Raw genomic sequence first — 17,605 nt, forward strand, 5'->3', positions numbered from 1 at the left:
GTGATGGACGTAGGGAAGTCACAGTAAATGATATCAATATCTGTTTCATGTCTATGTGTTAAGACTTTCACCTCACTCAGTATCTTTGCCTCACGTCTGTCGCTCTGGCTACTGACCTCGTCCTGTGTGATGTCCTTGTCTATTACAGACCATGTCCTGTCATTTCCTGATGGTTAAAAAGCCGTCCAGAACAATGAATTAAACTACAGAGGAGCACAGTGAATATTTCATTCCCCACCTACCCCTGTTTATATTAATCCTGTCTGAACGGGGCTTTGAGGTCATTTGCCTCCCTGCTCCAGCTACGTATGTAACAACATAGTGGTCATCTAACTCAAAAAGAACGTGAATAAGCTTTTTTCATTATTATTTCTTAAACACTTTGAATCACAACTTATATTGCAGTAAACAGTCGGTTTAAATGTAAGGACAGAAACACAAAGCGAGCCTGTAAGCTAACATCAGCAAGCTACATACAGCACACACACTCGTCTTTACAACCTGGCTGCATTGTGGTTCTTTAGACCGAGTGCTGCTTTCACCACACAGAGTGCTCTCTCATTGCTGTTTAGGAGACAGTTTTATATTATGCTGTTAGGTTTTGATTGATCTGTGCGGGAGGACAATGTACATACCTGACACCAGAATTTCATTTGGGCAAATGGAGTGAATTTACGACATCTTAATCAGTGAGGATGGGCCGCTCTCCTCTAAAGCAGCCCGCTTTGTGATTTAGACTCATCTGAAACGAATTTGCCTTGTGCAAGCAATGAATTGAAAGGAACTGTCATTGCTAACTAACAATTATCCAAACATATTTTTTGTACCATAATGCACTTTATGCTGTTTTTGTGGATGATAAAGCTGATGATAACCTGTGGGCCATTATAGGCCATTGTAACCATTTTTAATCATGCTCTCCCCCTGAGGCCAGTGCTGTAATATCCTTGGGCATAAGGTTCTGGTCTGTTCTGTTCTATGGTATTTGAGATCATCATTTTGTTTCTTCTTTAGGTAAAAGTGTACTAATCTCGGATGAACGCTCTGGCCACTCTCCTGCCCCTGTATATAAAATAGATTTTGGTTTGTTAACTTGCATTTGCTACTGCCAGACACTGCAACACTTGGTTATGCCACCAAGTGGGATATCCTTGGGATAGACTGGCTTTGAATCTTGACAGAATGTGTTTAACTGCTGTGTCTGAACGCAGAGGACACAGAGGCTTTTCACTAAGACGCTGCTCGAGGTTCGGGGACGATGGCAGCAGAGAGGTTGTTCTGATAATGAATCTAGTCCTATGTGCCTCCATACTCCAACTAATTGTTTCCAACTAATTAATGGCGCTGAGGTGAGGTCAAGATGTGTGTGTGTGTGTGTGTGTTTGTGTGTGTGTGGGTGGGGGGGGGGTTCTTCTACTATATTTGTGGGGTCCAAAAACTGTAAGGCCACTATACTTGTGGGGTCCGACAGCTTTGTAAGGACCAAAATGTTGGACCCCACAAGTTTAAAGGGCTCGTTGAGTCTTATATGAATCTTGAGTGGATGGTGCACTTGAGCATCTGTTTTAAGGCATTGAGTGGCCCTAAGGTCCCATGGTGGTCCACCGGAAGGGGAGGGACTTAGGGCCTGTGTCCACCAAAGCGTTTTTTAAATGAAATGTGAATGTAAAATGTCACCACAAGGTATGTAGGCCTACTTGCTCTGGCCTTTGCTCAGCATAAAGAGAAGGCTGAAACATGAGAGCACAGACTGTCCGTAGTGGGTTGATGAGATTTTGCGGGCGAGGACACACCTCGGCGAGTAGGCACATCGCTTCGTTCAAGATCGGATGTGCTCGGTGCGGTTTTTGTCCCGCCCCTCCTGCACTGTGAAAACTGTAAAAAGTGACAGTGACGAGCACAGCGTTTTTCCCAAAGTTGAACATTTTGCGACCGGAAAAAAACGCTCAGCGCCTCCTCACGCTCCTGCTGTTTTTACCAGCTAGTAAAAACGCAGCGCTCCCATTGGAATGAATTGAAAAAAGACGCTGCCGTCAGAAAAAAATGCTTTGGTGGACACGGGCCCTTAGGCTTTCTATAGACACCTCTCTCATTACACATAGTTTATTATCAGTTACAATTTAGATACAATAAATTCACAGGTAATCCAAGCTCACCGAGAATTAACACATGCTCAGTACTTCCAAAAATGCCATAACTACTAAAAGAAATAGAAAAATAAAAAAAGTAGTGGGACTAGAGTTGAGTTTTGGTGTGTATCAAACCCTTTTCTCATTTTGTATTCTTTCACATACCAGCACCTGATGTCTGCTGCTGTGCAGAGGATTTCTACATCCCTCAGTTATTACAGCGATTAACTTAACAAGAGAACAATAATTAAAGGTAAAAATAATTCAGATAAAACTTGGAGCAATGATTCATCTCATAAGTGACTGGCCCAAAGGGCTGACTGCATCACTCATAGGGGACAACATGTTTACTTGTTTCATATTCCAGCTCTTTCCAACTAATCTTTTTCCTCAGTGCACTTCCCCAGTTTATCTCTCGCTGCTGCTCAATGTGAAAAACGGCTTTGGCACACCTTGCTACTTTCTTCTGCTGATTTATTTGCCACACTAACAATTTCATTTTTTTTTTCTGAGGTTGTTGCTTTACTTCATTCAATTCAGTGGATTTACCACGACCTCTACAACCTCACTGCACTTTCTCTGTGTCTAAGTGCTGCCTGAACTTACTGAACTGCTCCTTTAGAGATCTGTATCAGCCAGTTTGCATTATCCCATAGGATTTATAGAACTTTTATTGTTCCTGGTCTCTCTCTTCTTCATTTTTGTCTACCATCTTTCTCACCATGTACCTGTATATTTATCATGTGTCCATCACTCTAGTTCTGTGTCTTTCCCTCTCCCTCTCGCCAGTATTCATTCTCTCTGTCAGCTATTAGCTAATCCCTCTTCTAATCCTGTTAAAGAGCGTTATGCTGTTAGCAGCTATTTGGGATGATCTATTCACACACACACACACACACACACACACACACACACACACACACATAGGTATTCATCCTCTCCTTCTCTTCTGTTTTCCATTTTGCCTCTCTGTAAATGTGTTTTCTGTTCCTCTTCAGCCACCAGATCTTTTATTCATGAGCCCGAGATGGAGAAGAGATGGGCTAATTTATTCACAGCTAACTTTGGCTCGCCACGGTGTGTAGTGTTTGTGTATGTACACACAGAAATTACATCTGTTAAGATTATTTGAAAGCAATTCTCTCCTTTCTCGTATGAATCTTTTGTAAATAAGGCTTGAATCTTTGCCGTTCCGTAGTTTTCCTGCTTTATTAGAGTGTAAAAATGAAGGATACAGTGAACGGAAGAAAGACATGGTAGAAGAGATGAATGTTGCTTCCAGTCACATAGGTGTGAGTGAAGGTTTTTGTGGACCACGGCATCACAAGGATCTGTCATAAAATTCAGTACTATCACCCAGAGTTCACTTATGATTTTTTAATAATTGCAGAGATATTCTTTCAGTCTTTGTTTTTAATCCTGTGCAAATCTGCCATGTCGTCAAACTATAAAGTAAAAATTCAACCACAAATTACCTACCAAAGTTTGTCATACATAGTGGTCTGATCCCATCTAGATTGGCATCTCAGTAATTTGAGGTTGTGTTTTCCTGCTCTTCCAGGCAGAAAATTGTGCAAGTTGCAGTGGAAATGATTAGTTAGAGCTTCAAAAGCACGTTAGGTGCAAATATCAGAGACTCATCTGGCTATTGATTTTGTTGGTTAATAAAATCAGCGCTGAGAGGTAAAGTAGGAGTTATGTCTCAGCCACCAGATAATCCTTGGGATTTGGACCCATACATTTGAGTGAAACACAACCTACCATTATCTTGCACAAATGCACTAAATATAAAATTTATTACATAGAGGGGGCTGTATCACTAAAATCACCCAGTCCCCAAGTAATTCCATGAAATACAAAAGGGGCTTTACTCCAGAGCTGAAACAAGTTAATCAATTAGTTTTCAGACAGAATATTGATTGGCATCTATTTTTATAATTCATTAATTGTGTCAGTAACTTTTAGCCATGCTAGTGCTGTGGCATCCATTTAATGAAAATATTTGTCAGGCAACCACTTTGGTTCAGACTAAAATACTGTAACAACAACTACTGGATTGATTGCCCTGAAATTTACCACAGACATTTGTTTCCGATTGCCCGGTAAAATATTTCAACATATACAGAGGTGCACTCAAGTAAAAGCACTGATACTGTTACTAAAACAAGCACAACTAATAAAAAAAAAGTACTCATGTAGAAGTGAAAGTGGTCATCAAAAAAACAATTTGAGTGAAAGAGTTACTGTACAATTTATTGAAAATAATTACTTGAGTAGCGAGTAAGTTAATAAAAAATACTGGGTGTTCTTCCACAAGTCTTTTATTTGATGTGGATATAATTTTTCAGCTTTATATCCAGCTGAAACCAATGAGCATGACTAGTTAAATGCATACTGCTCGTACACTGTTAGCTTGAATATTTAAATTATGACAGAAAGCAGGAGTAGTAGTTTTGAAGCATGATATACTGTGTGTAGCTATTTATTATAAAACATATTAGCATTAGCACAACAGACTCTGCTCTCTGTCACTTCAGTGTCAGTACGGTTCTCTGACATCACAACCAGAGCCCGCTGCACTGTGCACAAAATTTTCATCTGCAAATATATATTTGAAAGCCATACTACCATGCTGTAGCTTCAGCCATTCTGCTCTGAACAGAGTCATGTAGATGCATATAGACTGCGGTAGGATAACAAAGCAATAGCAGACTTGGGACCAGCTGGCTAAATACCTCTTAACAGATAAAAAGAAAATACTAAATAAATAATAAGTAGCACGATGTTATCAACATGTAACGCATGTAATGCATTAAAACTGCTCACAGTACAGTTTACTCAAAACAGTTACTTGAGTACGTGTAACGTAGTAAATGTAACTTGTTACTACCAACCTCTGAACATCCACTAACCAGACTTGCATAAAATGTGGTACAGGCATGCTAACTCATTATAATATGATGGTGAAAGTGGTAAACATTATACCTGCTAAACATCTGCATGTCAACATTGCAATATAACAATTACCATGAAATGATGCTTGCATTGCCCTCCATTAGAGTAAATGCAAGGGTAGTGTTATACTAATTTGTAAGCTTGTAAGCACACATAGATAAACACACACACTCAGAATTCCCTCCTCAGCAATAAGCCCTCTTCGTCCCCCCTCCAACAGTATTATTCGGTTATTCGACCAAAGCTGTTTGCATAGGGAAAACAAAACACACACAGACACATAACCAAGATACATGCTTTCTAAAGATGTCAAGAATAAAGGGCATATGGATCATGTTCTTTAGCTGACACATTTTGTGTTCATTTCTTTGAATCTACAAATCATGTGAAAATAAAGGTAGTTTGAAAATTGACTCTGACAGCTTCACACACATCTGCATGATTGCTGTTAAGTTCCGCTACAGTCAGTGAAGGGATTATTTATTATTGTTACATGTAACTTGATGCTCTTACCAGAAATATTAGCTAAGTTTAGTTTAGCTCCTACTTCCTATGAACATAAATTCATTATTCATGAATTCATTAACCTCTCAGAATACAGGCAATTTCACCCTGTCTTGAAAATTAGATATTAGCCTATTGTAGCTTTATTTGACTGATCACCTTATGTTACCCCAGGACAGAGTTCAGGGTGTCAAATGCCTTGACTTTATGGCTAAAATCTATTGATCAAACCACAAAAGTTGCCACTTCTCACATTGATCTTATTCAGTGTTTCCAGTGTTCGTCATTTGTCTGTAATTCATGATGAAATGCCACGATTAAATTATAGCCTGTAGATCTTGCATAATTCAGACGTGGCCCATGATTAATGGTGTCTTCACAATTTGTTGCTCAGGTAGAAAAGAAAGGTCAAGGAATTGGATAAAAAACACTTTTTCCCCCTCTTTCATATCTCTGTGCAAGAATCTGGTTCCAAATATAGAACCACCGAACCCACTGCTGATTGTCCTTTTAAAAAATGCCAAATGATCAAATCATGTAGTTTCATCATTAAAGAAGCAATCACTGACTGACACAGAAGGTACTTTTGAGCTATTCTGAGGAACATCTGAGCATTACCACGTAGCAGATGAAGGTGCTATACCGTCATATATCAGTAAGGCCCGCACTGTCCTCCAAGCGATGATTGCTTGAGAATCTGGGGTCAGGCTAATAATGATTCCTGCTCCATTAATTTTACTGCTCCAGCCTGGACTGGACCCTCTTAAGTGTGGCATGTGTTTAATTAATCATCTCGTCCTGATGTCTGGTCAGTGGTCACCCTATCCATCTCTCGCTGTTCCTCTCTGGATGAGTAAAGAGGGCTTTTCATCAAGCCTAGTGAAATGGAAAAATTGAAGACTTAATTAATACTCTTCTCTCTCCTCCCTCCCCTCCCCCCGATCTTTTTTTTCTTCCTCTTCTCCTTCCAGACTAATAAAGGTGACGCATTGGCCAGTCGTGTCCAGAACACACTGGGCTCCTACGAAGAAATGAAAGACCTATTAACCAGCCACTCCAACCAGAGCCACTTGGTGGGAATCCCCAAAGGCAGCAACAACCTGCAGACCCCGACCACTTCAACGACAGAGAGACCCGCCATGGAGTCCCAGCTTTTCAACGAAGCCCTGAGAGGAGGAACAGGTGGAGGAGGAGGAGCTGAGGGAGGTGGGGACAAGAGGGTGGGAAATGCATCTTCCTCATCTTTAACTTCAATGCAACCTCCTGCTTCGACCACATCGTCATCAAGCGCCACAACGATCCCACATCAGAATTCTAAAAAGTCCCGAAGCTCCATGGATTGGTCAAGGGCAGGCCATGGACAAAGTACCCAAGGAACAGGCCTCACTCTGGGGTTAGGACAGAACGGGCAGGGGCAGGTTACAGCTGCTCCCAGTGGAAGAGGGAAAATGTCTTTATTAGAGGAACAAAGGCATGAAGAGCTGTTTAGCTCACTTAAAGATGAACTCGGTCTAAAAGGAGACTCAAGCCCTTCTTCCTCCTCTTCCTCATCCTCATCCTCTTCCTCTTCTTCTCGGAGAAGGCACCCCTCCAAAACTCTTCCTCTCCCAGGTGAGTCCGACAGAAAGGCTTCAGAGGAATGGCCTGTTCGCTAAATTTAAAGCTACAGGCAGCAGCCAGTTAGCTTAGCTTAGCATAGAATAAATCCCGGAAGCAGGGACAAACAGCTAGTTTGGCTCTTGTCAGTTGTTAAAAAATATGTCCACAAGCACCTCTAAATGTGAATAATTAACATGTTATATCTCAAGGTGTTGCTTGAGATTTTTTTAATCATTCAGTAGAGCCGGCCTAGCTGTTTCCACCTTCCAATCTTTATGCTAAGCTATTGCTGCATTGATGCAATGTCAAATATGAAGAACTTGAAAAACACCCATTACTTAGGGTCGTAAATAGATGGTAACCCTAGATTAGATTTATACGTATGGTTTCTTCATTGTGCGCGTTGTGCATGTGGGATAAGCTTGCCTTCAGGGCTTTCTGCTAGAGAGCCTTTCAGAAACACTTCCACTGGGAGACTGCTGTTTGTGTCAAACCCAGGTCTGCTGGGTTTAAAATCCTGTTTGACCCAATCGTGCACCACAACCTCCTCCCTACGCGGACTTTGTAGCTTTTTATACTACATGAAGTACTAGTAATTCAGACACAGCCATTATTACAATACAGCAACAATACTTAATAAGTCCCCTCCACCATTCATAAAGAATAGTTTGAAGTGCCTCCAGGAATATCTGCCATTGCTAGTGTGTGTAGATTCATTCTTGATTAAACTTGCCATTCACACAACAAAAATGGGCATTCTTTTATTTTGATATTCATGGAACATCCTTGTATTTGCAGGAGCTATGAGTGCTTAGGAATAATTTCAGTGAAAAACAGACTCTGTCACCGTTTGGGTAGGATTTATGAAAATTAACATCTGCATTCGATGAAAACCGCATCTTTTAGTTGATTTCTAAATCACCCAGCAACACATAATTTGCTTTGATTGTGATTGGCTCCATCCTTCTGGGAGAGGGAATTTTGGCATTCAGCCTTCATTAGATTTTGACAGCACAGAGCCGAGCAGTATTCTACAATAACAGGTGTTGCTTTGGTGATTTTTAACTTTTTTTTCCTCCTTTTTCCTTCTCTCCTACAGATGGTGGCAATTTCCGATCTTCCACCATGGACGGTGGCCATTTTAAGTCTTCCACTAACACAGAAAATGGCGGACATTTTAAATCCTCCCCGTTTGAAAATGAGACAGGTTCTCAACTCTCTATGTCCTCCTCCCCGCTGGCTTCCACATCAGTTCTGACAACGCCTACTCCTGGTCTGACCACTCCCACATCTGGACTGACTACCCCCACCTTCCCACCTGGTAGCCTATCAGGGAAGCCGATCGCAGTGCAGCAGAAGCCCACAGCGTATGTTCGACCAATGGATGGCCAGGACCAGGCGCCTAGTGACTCTCCCCAGCTTAAACCCCCTCTAGTGGCCACAGAGACATTTAACAGCAGTCAGGCCTACGGAGGAAACTCGGGGAATGTGAAGAATAAACTGCCAAAACTGAGTCTCAGCCACGCAGGGGAGGTAAGAGACAGACTTATCCATAACAAACTGTTTAGCGATGAATGGTGTACTGAACACTTACTGATAAGTAGTTAAAATTATCCCAACAGTAACAGACCACATATTATTTACAAGTGGGTCACAGGTAATGTTTGATAATGTCACAATGTGATAAGTGAGTCTTCATGCGTAGAGACTTTCAGTATGTTGCACTTTTGGCTACACCACAATCAGCGATGTAACAATAGATTTTCTCTTGACAGATGATTGAAGCGTCTGCTGTGACATCACTGATTGGGGTGTGGTCAGAAGTACAACACTGTTAACAGTTTTAACCCATAGAGAGCAGTGCAGCAGCACTTTTCTATTTCTCAATCCACTGTTGATTTACAAGTAAGGGGAAAAAAGGGGAAAAAGAAGAAGCTAAATTTTAAAGTGTATGGTTATCTCATACTGCAGAAATAAACACAATAATACACAATAATCTGCAGAGCTGCAGTCTCTATTAATTCAGTTTACACTGGCAACTCGGCACGACACCGGTGAAGCTGGGGCTCCATCTCTTCAGCAAGTGTTCCTCTTCTGCCACTACACGCATACATGCTACGCCTACTCATGCGCACTGATGAACCAGGGTTAGGGTTACAATTTTGGATATGTTTACACACTTTAAAAACATTTATTGATTCTTTTTACATGTTTATTTACAGAATTAAACGTTGAAATGTATATTGTAATAGGCTGTAAATTAACTTATTGGGAGAAAACTGTTAGTTCTATGTAAAATCAGACGTTGAGCACCCCCATATCACCAAAATGGCATGATCCTTGTTTTGCTGCGAAGCCTCCACTGTGTGATTGACAGTCAAATCAGGCTCCGCCCATCGAAGCATCGAATCTTCGACTATTCGGGGTCAGCCCTACTAACTTGTATTGATGAGCATTTGGTTGGGTTAACGTTGAGCATGCTGTCTGTGCTTCTGATGTTGTGAGTGCATGTTTGCAACAACAGCAATTCTGTCTTAGCCATTGCCTAGCGCTGTGTATTGTGTTGTCGAATGATAGCTTGGTGAATATCCACACATTTAGCTAATTGTAATGTCAAATGTACCTGACAATACCAAACTCCTCCATCCTGTTCTCTCTCTCTCTCCTCTCTCTCTCTCTCCTCTCTCTCTCACTCTCTCCCCCTCTGTCTATCTTTCACGCACTTAATTTTCAAAACAGCAAGAAACACCAGCCTTGATATGTGTGTGTGTGTGTGTGTGTGTGTGTGTGTGTGTGTGAAACTGGTTGACAGGCGAGTAGTCATCCATATCGAGCAAGCCAGCTGTTCCTGTGCTTTGATAGAGCTGGTTTGTGTGTGTGTGTGTGTGTGTATGGAGCGCTCCAAATGAGCCCGAGATGGAGCTTTGAGCATATGGCACCGAGAAGGAGAAAGCAAGGGAGACAGGGGAAACAGGGACGGAATTAAAATGTACTTTACTTTCAACACTTTCTTATGGAGGGTGAGAAAGAGAGTAAGTACATTCATGGCCGTGAGTGGTTTCTTTCACTTTGTTTCACCCACACGTCCGTGGATGCTCCGTTATCGCCTGCTTACCGTTTAGTTTTCACTCCTCTCATATTTATTCCGGCGAGAGCTTGTAGGAAGGAAAATGTAAACTCAATGCTGACTGAGGGGGAGGAAGAGAGGGATATGAGGAGAAAAAAGGGGAGACTGATGATGTGAGATTGTGGGAGGGAGGGCAGAGAAAGTGTGAAGGGATAGAGGAAGACAGTGACTGACTGATTACAGCACCTTATCATCACTGTATTTGTTCTGGTTAGATTAGTTATAGGATGTGTTCTGCAGCTTAAACAGCAAATAGCAGCAAATCAGACACCAAATGAAAGACTTAGAGGACGCTGTTGCTCATTTTATGCCAGCAAATAAGATGAAGAAGAAGACGAGCATTTTACCCTTTGATTGGTGAACGTGTGAACTGAAAGTTTAGCAGCACAGTAACAGGTGACAATAATAACAGGGGTGGTTGTAATGTGTCACGTGAATGCAAAATCAATGAAAGGAATTCCTGTGGAGTGAATCAGCACGATTGATTTTGCATTTAATGGTTTTCAAATTAGTTCAGGTGCCTTGGGTGTGTTGAAATACTCAATATTTGGCTCACAGTTGTGTTGTTGAGTGTACAGTGATTTTGTGGGTGTGAGTGTGTGTCAAGGGTGTGTGTGTGTGTGTGTGTGTGTGTGTGTATCCATGTGCGCAATAAGCCTTTAAACTGCAGTGGAAGCTTTCTGTTAGCACCATAGAACTATTGATTAGAGCCCTTTATTCCCAAGCGTGGGGGTGTGTGTGTATGTATGTGTGTGTGTGTGTGTGAGAGAGAGAGAGAGAGAGAGCGAGAGAGAGATATACTGTAATACTATTGATCTTTTCCTAATTGTTACAGGCTTAAATTTACCACTGGACACACACATACACACACACACACACACATTTAGTTGTTGTCAGCAGCTCAAAGTGAGGCACAGCAACATTTTCCTTGGAATGATCAAGTTTGAAATATTATGATGTCTAGCTATTAATGCTGTTGTGGGTGGTGATGGAACAGTGGATAAGACCCAGGTTCGAGACACCAACCCCTTGTTGCTCCAGAGGCGTGGACCTCTGACACATATAGCTTTATTGGATAAAAGCCTCAGCTAAATGAATGTGTAATAATGTGTATGCTGTAATGTGTAATGTGTATCGAACGTATGTGTGATATCTGCTGTGTGAAATGCATCAAAGCTAAAATGTGGTCTGAAGACAAAATCAATACAAGTTAGCACACGCACTAAGCACTTAATCTCCTGTTTTCTGGAAGGATTTATGACATCACAACTAGTTTGGGTCCAGTAAGAAACGTCCTCTAGTGTGATGTGGGAACTTGAAGCCTCCAGTGCACAAACACCTAGAATGGACTTTTTTAGTGACGTAGGAGACATCTTGTGTCCAGTGGTGAAACTAAAATACATTTGCATATTTTTAATTGTGGATTTTTCAATGAGGAATAAATGGAATAGACTGTGTGTGGGCAAACACTTACACACTTTCCTTCAACACAGAGTGGTTACAAGCATGGTTGTAACCAGCTATGAGGTCACAGAGGTCCGGACCTCTGTAATTATATGTAGCCTATTGGCAATAGCCTATCAATAAAATAATTAGAATAAAAACCACTGATAACACGATCAACTTAAACATGGTCAGTGTCCACACTTGGGGAAACACATGAAGCACATGAAAACCTTGTGCGTGCAATAACTGAGAGCAGCACTGTTAGCAGAGTTTTGGACGATACATTTTGTGAATTTCCGGGTGTGTGAAATAGAGTGAAGCGTCTCCCCATTAAGAGAGACGCTGGGTGCATTTACGCACGAGGCACAGCAGCATAACGTCATATTTAAATCTCCCGACATGCTGACAGGATCAGTCAGAATCTAATGTTAATTAATGCTCTGTGTTCTTCTCCACTTCCAAAAGGTCTCACAAACAGTCCAGGTTCATACAGTGTTCATAAACTGTTTGGAGTAAAGCAGCCGCCCTCCTGATCAATCCTGAGCTCCATCAGAGCATCTAAATTATTTCAGAAGCTAAAAGTTCAGTTTTGTTTCCTCAGTCCTGTCAAGTTTATAACTACAGTTTTTAGTTTCACATAAATGTCCCACGGTATTTCTTGTGACATTACTGCGCCCATGGAAACCTTTAAAATAACTGACAGCAGCCTCTCTAATGAATAAAAGTAAACCGTTAAAGAACACTCATACATCATCACACCAGTGTAGCTCCTATAATCGTGACAAAACAGTGCAAACAGATGCTGATGCTCAACCAGAACATCCTCTGAATCCTATTTTATGTTGTCATATAGTAACAATAGTGCCCATTATGTAGTCTGCTCATCTGATATCTCAAATGTGAAATAGCCAAAACAGCTGAACAGTGAACTCCAAGAGAAATTGGTGTGTTCATGCGTTCATGAGGGTGCCCCTCTCACTCATAGTTAGAAGATGATAGGTAGAAAATAGGTTGTCTGTTGTCGGGGCCTTTGACACAGCATTTAGTAATTGCTTGGCCACTTGAGGACAGCCGAACATGCTGTATATATATTACCTTACAAAGCAAATGTGTTAGCAAACAATTGCATATTTACACATGTAGCATACACAGAGCAACATTAGAATTCATTTGGAGTTGTGTGTCTGGCCATCTGGCAAATGTGGGTCCAATGTTCACTCTCCTGTTAGCCCTGTTTTGGTCTCTGCTTTGGTCACCAGGTAGTTGCTAACTTTGTCTGCCTGCTGTTTGGTGCTGTTATGGAAGCGTACAGTGGGACTTCAGAGCACTGAAAACAGCTGCTGCTGTGACTGGAAAGAAGGTTAATGAGAGCAATGAGACTGAACCAAAAGTGTGAGCTGAGAGTCAGGTTATAATTATCTGTGGGATTGTCACCTCTAGCCACCAAAATAAATAAACAAATAATTCATATCACATGCAAAAATACCTTTTTTAAAGATCCTTTAAAGAAACTTACTGTATCACAAAGTCACATATATTCAAAAGGCTTGTACAGAAATTCTATTCTAATAGAAGAAGCAGAAGAAGCAGAAGAACACTTTACTCTTCACCTGAAGTCAAGCTGTCACTATGTTTTTAGTGACATCGATTGCTTACAGTCTCTGCTGCATTCTCATTCAGGTAAACAACATCCAAGTCAAGTGGATACACAAGTATATTTGTTAGGCCCTGCCAGCGAGGCCGCAAGATGGTAAACATCGAGGTGACAGGTGACATTTCCACCGGCACTGTGACAAGTTTCATTTACATGTAGTTCAAAGTATAGAGCTGATGTAATTTCACACTGATTTGAAGGCCTGCTGTGGTGTTTCCGTCAGGCGCGTGCAGAGGTGCACACGGCGCCTCACCACTAATGTAGCGGTAAATAAGAAGCAGGGTAGACTAAGACCTCCAGTCAGTAATCACCATGAGGCTAACACCAACCAAATCAATTCTGCTCTCAGAGAAAGCATTCATTTATGCCTCTTTGCATGAAAAGATCCTGCCTTTATATAACACACCAGCTTGATAAAAGTGAATGTGGGAATCCGTTTATAAAAACGGGTGTCAGCTTAAGAAGCTGGTTAAACTGAATTTAGATGGACTTTCTCTCTACTACATTTGGCTTCTTGCCCTCCAACATGAGGTCTGTCAAAGTTCTTTATGTTTCAGCAGAAAGCACAATATATGCTGAAAGGGGTTACCTAGGGACAGCTTTTACAAGGCAGTTTGAAACCTCAAGAGGAATAGGTTGGGATGCAAACCCAGTTTAAATTGTCACAGCACGAGAACCAATCATGTTTAGTCAAAAAGCATTTTCTAAAATGTGGCTTCTGTATTTTTGCTCTGCTGCCTCTCGTTCAGTTTTTAGGCACAAAATATCACATTGAGTAAAGTGAGAAAGGGTGCGAATGTCACCTGAAGCCGCCTGGAATATTTTAGCCACTAACTTCAGTCCCGGTGGGTTAAACACATAATGTTGACATCTGTGTCGCTGACGCTGGAGGGAAAGCAGCGTTGCAAGTGTTGCTGGAAGGTGCCAGATGATGTAATTTGCTCATTTGCATATTAATTTGCTACATCTTTGAATTAGATAGGCCAGTGCAAATCAGCATCAGCTCTACTGAGTCATTGCATTAAGATCCTTCTGCCATGCTTAGAAAGAGTTATTTCTAGCTACAGTGATGAGCTTGCGGACATTTACCTTCTCACCCATCCAAACAGCACTTTGCCAGCTTTCTAGAGTGAAGGGTCATTTTAAAGCTGCAGTAATCAATATTTTCAAATTAGCAATGCATTAAATGACTGTGAGTAATGTGAAAGAGTTTGTTTGTAGTGATGGATGGACACAGAGAATTATCACCTGACGCTCTACAAAACCTTTTAGCATCTTTCAGCTCATTGTTTTGTTTTTTTACAGTTCGCCAAGCAAGAAACAGCAGACAAACACAGATGTTAGCAACTAGCTGGCGAATATAGTGGAGCATTTAGCAGCTAAACAGGCAGATAGTTCCCTTAGGAGTTAGTGGAGAGCACTACCAAGCTAAAAGAACAGTGAATACTAGATGGACGTTCATCAGGTGGACAGAAACACAACCTTAACTTATGCTAATATTGCTCAGGCAGCTCTTTCATACCACGTTAGCCATAGAAACTTTATAAAGTGTTATTATGTCAGTGTCTCCAAAAAATAAAGTAGTAAAGAAAATGAAAAAACATGTATAGATACAAATAGAATTAAAAAATGAATCTATTTAGATGCTTAACCTTGTAACTTACTAGGGGAAACACCCATCAGTGAGCGAGAGAAAGGAGAGAAAAAAAGGAATGTAGTATTGAATGTAAATGCATTTTACTGTCCCAGTGAGGCCTCTTTGATTTGAAGTGAGTGCAGAGTCAAAACTGGGAAATGAAGGGAAATATTGGAAAGAAAACACCAAAGATAGAAGATGAAATAATGAGGACAGACAGTTTCTACTGACTAGTGGCTGCAGTAGTAAAATATCTGAATTAACATGAGACCTATTCATGGAAAACTGTTTGTTTGTTTTTTTAGTGAGCTATGGATTCAGAGCCTCCAGAATAATTTACTCCGCACTCCAGAAGTCAACAAATGCTTAAGGAAGCTTTCCCTGTTTGTACATTCATTACTGTAACAGTGCAGATGGATAGTCAGGCAGACACGGGGTAATGGCGGTAAAATGTGGAGAGAAGGGTGTATATAAAGATGCAGTGTATAGAAATACCTTCTCTGAGGAAATAAAGAAGAGGAAGGAGAGAAGGTGGCGATGAGGGAAACAGGGATAAAATATTTTCTCACTTCCAGCAGAACTAGAAGTGAGTTACGAGGAGTCTGCCAATGCAGCAAACAGCTGGCTTCATTTGCATAATACCCATCAGGCCTCTCTTTCCCCCAGGCATCCTGTCAACTCACAACCGAGACATACACGAATATACACACTCATGACACTACCTATATATTTATAGGCACATCGTATCTTCTAGAAAGTTGGAGTGGTGATACTCTATCAGTCGCGTAAATTCTAAGCTCCTCTGTGACTCGATGAAAGCTTTTTAACACTTTAATTTATTTGATTTTCATAAAGAAGACTAATTACCTCTGCAGAGAGAGGGAGATGAAATGATTCAGCTTTTATGCTGCTAATAAAATGATCATAAAATCATCTTCTAGAAACAAAGAATACAGTCCAATGAATCAAACTCCACTTGAGTGGCTGCAGTAAGACAGAGAAGAGGGTGCTTGGGGAGAAATATACTTAAGCCAAATAGCGAGGGGAGGTTTCCCATCAGCAAGGTGCTGCTGGGGTGTCATCACAGCAATAGCTGCCCTGTGATAAGAGATATCACAGAGGAGAGAGGTCAGCAGCCTGGGCAAGTCTCTCTGGGTTTTAAAGTTCAATATTTGAACAGCTAAGATTATCTTCAGGTTTGTTACGAGATGATCTGGACACGGCTGTGCTCTGTGATAATGACTTCACATGAACGGTGAGGTGTTAACAAAATGGTGATGTTATGTGCTAAAAGTACATTGTTATTTCTCTTTACATTTCACACAGATTGCTTTTTTCACAGAGTGCACACACACACACACACACACACACACACAGGATAGTGGTTTTATGATTGTGGTTGCCACAGAGCAGTTAGTTATTTAGTGATGCTGTTTATAACAGACAGAATATGATTTCAGATGAACTGTTTACCCTGAGGATTAACATTATAGCTCTCCTGAGTGGATTAGCTGCAATGATCAGCATTGATCTCTGCTGTCATTATAAGAGGCTGATAGTGTGTATTATCGCCCCCCCCAGAGGGATGTCATCTCACTCCTTAGTAAATCCCCCTTTCACACCATCTGAAGTGGACATTTTTCAAGAGGCCGGTCCGATGAAACTGCTGTGATTTTAGAAATTTCCAGCCACGTAACGCTGTAGTCTGAGGTCTGCAGTTGCAGCCAGGGCAGGGCCGAGCACTCGACACGCAGCGGTTCCCGGTGATCGTTGACCAGGGGTCACAGCAGTCAATCCCTGCACTTTAACTGCAGCATCCACACGGTCTGCTGGAGTGATTTGGGGGCTTAGTGTGCCAGCAGTAGCATGTACCTTATGTCATGGGTTCACACAGTCAAGACTTTAATTCATAGTTTAAGGCCTGAGCCTGTGACATTTTAATAAAAGAATTATGAGCAGTGGTGGAAGAAGTATTCAAATCCTTTTATGTAAAAGTAGCAATTCCACAGTGTAAAAAAATCTATTCATTTATAAGTCCTGCATCGAAATTCCACTTAAGTTGAAGTACAGCAGTATTAGCAGCAAAATGTAAAATCACATGTTATGGAGAATATAATATACAAGAATATGTCAACTAGATTATTGAATTATTATTATTATTATTATTGTCTAAATGTACACATTTCATTGTTGCAGCAAGTTGAGCTTATTTTAATATTGTATATACTGTTAGATATTTTCATCAATAACAGTGATCATATTTTATAAGATGATCATCAAAGTACAGCACAACCATTTCCCCAGTTAGAATTATGCACCATGTGAACACCATATAAACTAAAATAACTTAGCTCTTAAAACTAGTTTTTGTAGACAGGGCCCCTCTGCAAGACAGGGCCACAAAGTTATGTTGTTGTGCTCCCACCTCATATTGTAATGGTGGTTACATGGAAGTGCATGGAAACTTCTTCTGGGAGGCTGGTAAAGTAAAAGAACAGGGACAGCATCTTCTGTAACTTTGTCCACTTTAAGGCCACTTCAACAGCTGGACAACA

The 17,605-nt window shown here is 41.0% G+C and overlaps 1 protein-coding gene across 2 annotated transcripts in view; it reads left to right on the forward strand.

Annotated features, from left to right (window-relative positions):
* Positions 1 to 17,605, forward strand: part of aff2 (AF4/FMR2 family, member 2) — a 152,303-nt gene that overhangs the window by 43,431 nt on the left and 91,267 nt on the right. For both annotated transcript variants that reach the window (XM_038698676.1, XM_038698677.1), the window contains exons 3-4: positions 6,560 to 7,199; positions 8,287 to 8,720. In XM_038698676.1, the coding sequence (XP_038554604.1) occupies positions 6,560 to 7,199; positions 8,287 to 8,720 (1,074 nt within the window). The remainder of the gene's footprint in view (positions 1 to 6,559; positions 7,200 to 8,286; positions 8,721 to 17,605) is intronic.

Source organism: Micropterus salmoides, unplaced genomic scaffold (assembly GCF_014851395.1).
Source record: "Micropterus salmoides isolate LMB-PRFRI ecotype aquatic unplaced genomic scaffold, ASM1485139v1 Ms_hic_scaffold_5, whole genome shotgun sequence".
NCBI lineage: Eukaryota > Metazoa > Chordata > Actinopteri > Centrarchiformes > Centrarchidae > Micropterus > Micropterus salmoides.